This window comes from Vanessa cardui, chromosome 26, assembly GCF_905220365.1.
Source record: "Vanessa cardui chromosome 26, ilVanCard2.1, whole genome shotgun sequence".
NCBI lineage: Eukaryota > Metazoa > Arthropoda > Insecta > Lepidoptera > Nymphalidae > Vanessa > Vanessa cardui.
Window position 1 is genome coordinate 3,955,931 of NC_061148.1, and position 6,171 is coordinate 3,962,101.

Consider the following 6,171-nt stretch of genomic DNA (forward strand, 5'->3'; position numbering starts at 1 on the left):
CTTGTTATTTTATTTCTACCATTGGTGTTTGAACGTCTCCTAGTTCAAACCGAGGAACTGCAACCAAATATAAATGTATGTAAAACCCTGATTCCATCTATATAGTATATAATTATGAACAATTTGATGAGTCGTCCAAATGATATTAAATAAAACATTAAATTTTTATTGATTTGTTTACAATATGCAGATTCCTGAAGTACCAATATCAACATTTGCTGCAACTAATATAGTTTTAATATTCATAACTTAACCTGCTTTTTTGATCACAAATCCGTCCATGGAAAATGGATGGAGTTTCACGGAACGTAAATATAGAGCAGATCTGATTTAGAGCTTGGAGATAAGGAGATTTCTAGAATGTTTGGTTAGCTAGTTTACTTGGTGGTAGGGCTTTGTGCAAGCCCGCTTGGGTAGGTACCACCCACCCATTTCTGCAGCGTAAATATAGTATGAATAGCGGCTGTGTTACCCTAAAGCATAAAACCGTAGGACATTATACTGGGAAAGTAACTGAAATATACAAAGCGAACCATATCAATATCGGTAAATAAACTAACGTTTTGATCAAAAATGACAGAACAGACAGAACTTCTGTTCCAAGTTCAAAATTAAGAAATTCAGTTGATTCAATCGGATCCATCGAATCCCCATATTGATCACCAAGTCATCAGCTTTAACATTTTGCACATTTGGTGTACTAAATTTTACAGTTTTTTTTATTTGTTATTCCCGCTAAACCAGTGTATTATATCATAGATAGCATTGTTTACATCGTCATACTGTGTACCGGTTTTCTATTAATTTTAAAAACCAAAGAACATCATCTCCAACAATAATATATCATATTTGTTCCCAAGGGTAAATCATTTATGTATAAGAGTAATAGAAAAGGTCCAAGAATTGATCCCTGAGGGATCCTCATACCAACTGAGACACCAGGAAACTTTTTCCCTTTACCGTCAACCCTCTGAATTATATTGGTAAGATAAGAAGTCAGAAGGTCGAGCGCACATTCTCTTAATTCCATAGTGTTAAAGTTTCATGTTGAATACAATCAAAGGGGTCAAAATCACCAAGGTGGCGAATTCCAAATTCCATTTTTTGATAAATTGACCTAGCAGCTATTACTTTGATGATCAGCCTAAATGATCACTACACTTGTGTTTTAACAATATTTACGTTGGCAGAGCATATAATTGATTACTACTCTTTTAATTTTATTTTTAAAGTGAGCTATCACTGAAAAAAATCATTCCGGGAACGTTTTTGTGAAGTTTATAATAATATTAAAATATTACATAAGTATTTATTTTTTACCTTGTTCGATAGCGTATATATGTTATTTATTATTAAAAACTAAAGAAATGTAATGAAATTGCCAACAAAGACGTCAAAAAGCAAAATATAGTGAAAGTGGATCTATTATGACAATTTCTCTGTATAAATTATCTAAATATGAGAAATATCAGTGTCTTATATATAAATTAACATGATGTAGGTCTAAAAAGTTCGCCTTACTTTATTATTTACCAGGGCCCTTTTTAATACCTAGAATAATAAATTTATTATCTGTGATTTTAGTGATGTTCCCGGAAATGATGAGGTGTTCTCGGAATGATGCGTGTGTTCCCTAAATGACGATATAGATACAATTTAGGTTTAGGTAATAATGAGCAATGTGTACGTCGTACTTATTTATTAATTTTGGCATAAGGATTCTTAATTAACAAAAACGGAACTTAAATCACTTTACAGTCTTGTAATTTGCTGTTCACAGCCGATTAGATATTCTTAGTAATCATATTAAACTTTTATTATGATGGTATTAATCAAACCACCTAAACATTATACTTTTTCGTAGTTAATATTAAATAAACTTTAAATCAAAACAAGCATTCTAATATTAAATAAACACAAGAATATAAAATATATAAAATGAAAAGAAACAAACATTAGAATTTTTCATAAACATCAATATCAGTATCAAAGTAATAATACTCTCTATTATTTTCTTTTCTCAGAAATGGCGTCGAAATAATACTTATTATTTGCTCAAATGCAACGTAGGATACATCACTCGGATCTAGTTTAAATTTTTTTGCATTATTACAAACCGAATTCAAGAACGTAACTAGAATTTCTCCATCATCTTCAACACCTGTCTTACAGATGGCAACATATCTGTAATTTAGAGCTTTCTTTTGTGTAGGTACTTTAACTAAAACAAAGGTTCCAGGGGATATTAAATTTGGGTGTAGGTTTTCCTTGTCTTGATTGTAAGATGTACTAGCTTCAACAGTAATTGATTTTTGCGCAATCTGCTGACGAAGAGAAATCGACATTAAATCTTCCTCATCATCGGATGATGATGAGTAAATGGTGTTGTAAATGCTCCTTTTCTTCAATTGCAGCAAATCTTGTAAATTAATTGTATCTATTGGCTCTTTTAGTTCTGGAGACTTATTTGAAGGTATTCCCTTGTCTTTTGGTTCAGAGTTCGGATATAAACTTCCAGATAATACTGACATTCTTAGTTGCTTTTCAAAACGGTCGTGTCGGTATGTTTTAATCGTAACTTCCGGTCCTCTTTGCCATGTAATTTTTGTAATATTCATGATACCTGGTATGATTTTCGGAACCAAGTCTTTTGCTGTAGAAATGTCATCATGAGGAATCTCTTTTACCAGTATAGTAGACTCCTTAAACAAATCCACTAAGTCTGAGGATGTTTTAATATCGTGTCCCATTAACACACGCTTATCGGCAGTCCTTTTAAGAGTACCACCTACGCCATCCATGGGTCCTTTGCCATGGCCAGGTTCACTGTATGTCCAAGTAGCTTTTGTTATCTGTTGGAATTCCTTTATTAATGTTTGTAGCCAGAGATGTATGTTAGTTCGGTTACGGTATTGTGACGTTGGCCCATCAGAGTAGATATGAATGGTGTTAATATGTTTATTTTTCAATATTATTTGTAGGATCGGTATCATATGAGCCCATACTGCATGGGCTTGATGATCCAAATTTTCACTCACGGTAGCAAAAGATGTGGATTTTAAACCATTGTCAACGTTGCGTGTATAATATACACCTGTATGAATAGACAATTGATTTTTTGCAAAATGTGTCGACTGGATTTCACTTGCGTATTTAGTGGTATAATTCTCCGAAAAGTCTATCTGTATCATTACCTCTTCTTCAGTTAGATTTTCTTTCATCTCCTTTTTCAGTTTGTTATAAATATAAATGCCATACAGATGTTTTTTCATAACTGGAATATCTTCAATAAAAGCCGTTTTTAATTCATTCACTGTACTTGAAATTGCAGCCTTTTTTGTGATCTTGAACTTCTTATTCTCGCCTTTTACAATTTTTTCTTCAATAACAGATTTCCATTGGAAATATGTCACAGAATCTGCATTATCAGCTGACTCAAGCTTCGGATTTTTACAAGTATCACAAATACCATTCATGCAGTCATAGGATGTTATGTCGCAACTATAATCCTCGATGGTTTTCTCTACACTCGTGTGAGTAACAAATTGTTGTAAGTTTTTTAATTTGTTCAGTTTAAATTCGAAGTTTTCGTGTTTGACACATAAACAAGATTCTCTGTCTCTGAATGTTGGAGCTACCACCCAAAACGGTTTTGCTCTTAATAATGTTGCATATGGTAAATTTACTCCAGTTTCTTGAACGAATTTTGACGTCAGTTCTTTAACTGTGTATAAAAGGAGGCGTTTTTGCTTCTTAACACCGTTTCTCTTCACAAAATCTCTCTTGCCTGGGCACATCCTGCTGACATCATCTCTTTGGAAGAAATCTTTTACTTTTTCACGAACTTCCGCCGTCAAAACAACCTCACGTATTTTAGTATCAGACTTCAGAATCGATGTACTAGTTCTCTCTTTTGGCAAAAAAGTCTTAGCCATATGAAGCAACTTATATTTCCGTAGCATGTTACCGCTAACACATTTTTGGAAGACTTCCCTCTCTTTGGAATTTTTTCTTAAAGTACAGACCTTTTCTTTTAATTGTGTAGTCAGAACTTCGTTAAATAACAGATTCTTGCGCACTTCTGGAGGCACGTCGACATTTTTAATCAATGCGTCAACTTTGCTGTTAGGAGTTGTTGGTATCTGAACTTTTTCCTGTTCCCTTTTTTCTTTTCTTCTAAGTCTTTTCTTTAAAGTTTCATACTTACGTTTTATGTTAGCAATTGTTTTCTCTTGTTTTTTTATTATACGGTATGCTTTAGCTCTATCCTTCCGAACAATTTTTCTTCCCACTGTTCTTCTTACTAAAGACCGTGCTTCAGCTAATTCATCATCAGAATGAGGCGGAGTATTGTTTACTATACTCGATATTGCCTTCTTTTTTTCTCTGTATTTTTTTGAAGCTTCTTTCCAAATTTTTCTCTGCTTTCGCTTTTCTCTCTCAGTCATCTCATCAATATTTTTAACTTTCTTTTCAGCTTTTTTTTTCTGATAATACGCTCTATCCTTCGCTCTTTTTATTTCTCTCTCTTCCTCCGTCATTCTTATTTAAAAATTTCCTTTTTCTGGCATTTGCTTTCTCTCTTTGACGTAAGTAAGCCGAACTATTTTTTTTAACTTGCTTTTTCGGAAGTTTTTTATTTTTACCAGCCACAGGAGACTCCATATTGCTAAAAAAGATTAAACGTACCTATATTATAAAATATGTTAGCACAACATCTACTGAATTAACTAACCTATTAACTATTGTTATAACAGGGCGCGTTTATTCAAAAAAAGTCATTTCGGGAACGTAATCATCATTTCGAGAACGTTCCGTCAAGTCCAGGAACGGTCCCGAAATGACCGTTCCCGAAATGACTTTTTTAAATAAACGCGCCCTTTTTAGATGGCAACCATCTTTGACATCATGTTTGGCTTTGTTATTGTAAAATATTTGAGGTTACTATTTGTTTTAAAACACTACAAAACATATTTTTTAATATTCCAAGTTGAGAAACGCATTCCCGGTATGATGACGTATTGATGTACGCTCTCTAATTTATTGAATTGAAAGATACTTACCACTTATTTTCAATTGTTTTGGCGAAAACTCTCTCGACACACCGTTTATTTACATCGTTCACATCACTGTACCATAGACAACTAAAGGTTACGTTCAAAAACTGAAATTTTACCGAGAATTTAAGTTGCGTTCACTGAAATGACGCTTACTTTGCCGGACACAATATTTTCAATTGATTTTCTTTAATTTGTTTTCTTTCTTTAATAACAACAATAAATAATTGATATAAGATACAATTGTAGGCCATTAAGTAAGAAAAACTTTTCATTTTATTTTACTTTATGAATATTTACAAAGTTAGTTTCTGAAGATTGCTATTAAGGACGCGTTCCCGAAATGATTTTTTGTTGGTAATTGTTAGAATAATAATGAATGTGCTTTACTTTTCCTGTATAAAATATTATGTACAGATAATATGAACAGAGTTAAGTAATATTTACAATAACGATTTGCTTAAATAAACTAAATTTTAACATTTATTTCCTGGCAAAGCTAATTCTCCACCTTGGTGATTTTGACCCAAAGGCTTTGGATAAGGCACAGAAAATCCCCAAGGCATCCTACGTCCTCTTTGGGGAACTGAAGCCTGTAGAATAATATTCAATATAACCACATAATATACTTGATCGTAAAGTGGTTTATTTTTAACTTTTTTCATAGAAACACTAGTCTTGTAGCTTTTAGTCGCAGCACTGACATCAATGCTGAAACGGTGCTGAAAAAATTGAATAATATTTTTAACGGAAAAGCCAAAATTCGATATCAATATATACCTACGTGAATTACGGAAGAGAAGGTTTGCAGAGTTTCTTGTATGATATCCGGATTATTTTTTTATCGCGTAATGGTCTCAACACAAGTTTTACTTTCGATAAATAAAATTTTAACAAAAAGAAAAACCGACTTCAAACAAAACACTATTTTAAAACAAATGAATATGCACGAAAAAGTAATAAAAATAATTGCGTATTCAACATATTTTTTAGAGTCTTCCTAAGTTAAATGAAATGAAAAATATTAGACTACTTAAAAGTCGATTAACGATTATATCATGTAGTTATAGTTATTGGTATATTTGGAGCCGGTGTCAGCCACGGTGCCCTTGCC

The 6,171-nt window shown here is 32.6% G+C and overlaps 1 protein-coding gene across 1 annotated transcript; it reads right to left on the reverse strand.

Moving 5' to 3' along the window:
- Window positions 1–1,955: 1,955 nt before the first annotated feature.
- Window positions 1,956–5,580, reverse strand: LOC124540656. The gene is made up of 2 exons (XM_047118322.1): window positions 5,090–5,580; window positions 1,956–4,456 (listed from the first exon to the last, which is right to left on the reverse strand). The coding sequence occupies exon 2, from the start codon at window positions 4,446–4,448 to the stop codon at window positions 1,956–1,958; it is 2,493 nt and encodes an 830-aa protein (XP_046974278.1). The 5' UTR covers window positions 4,449–4,456; window positions 5,090–5,580.
- Window positions 5,581–6,171: the final 591 nt, after the last annotated feature.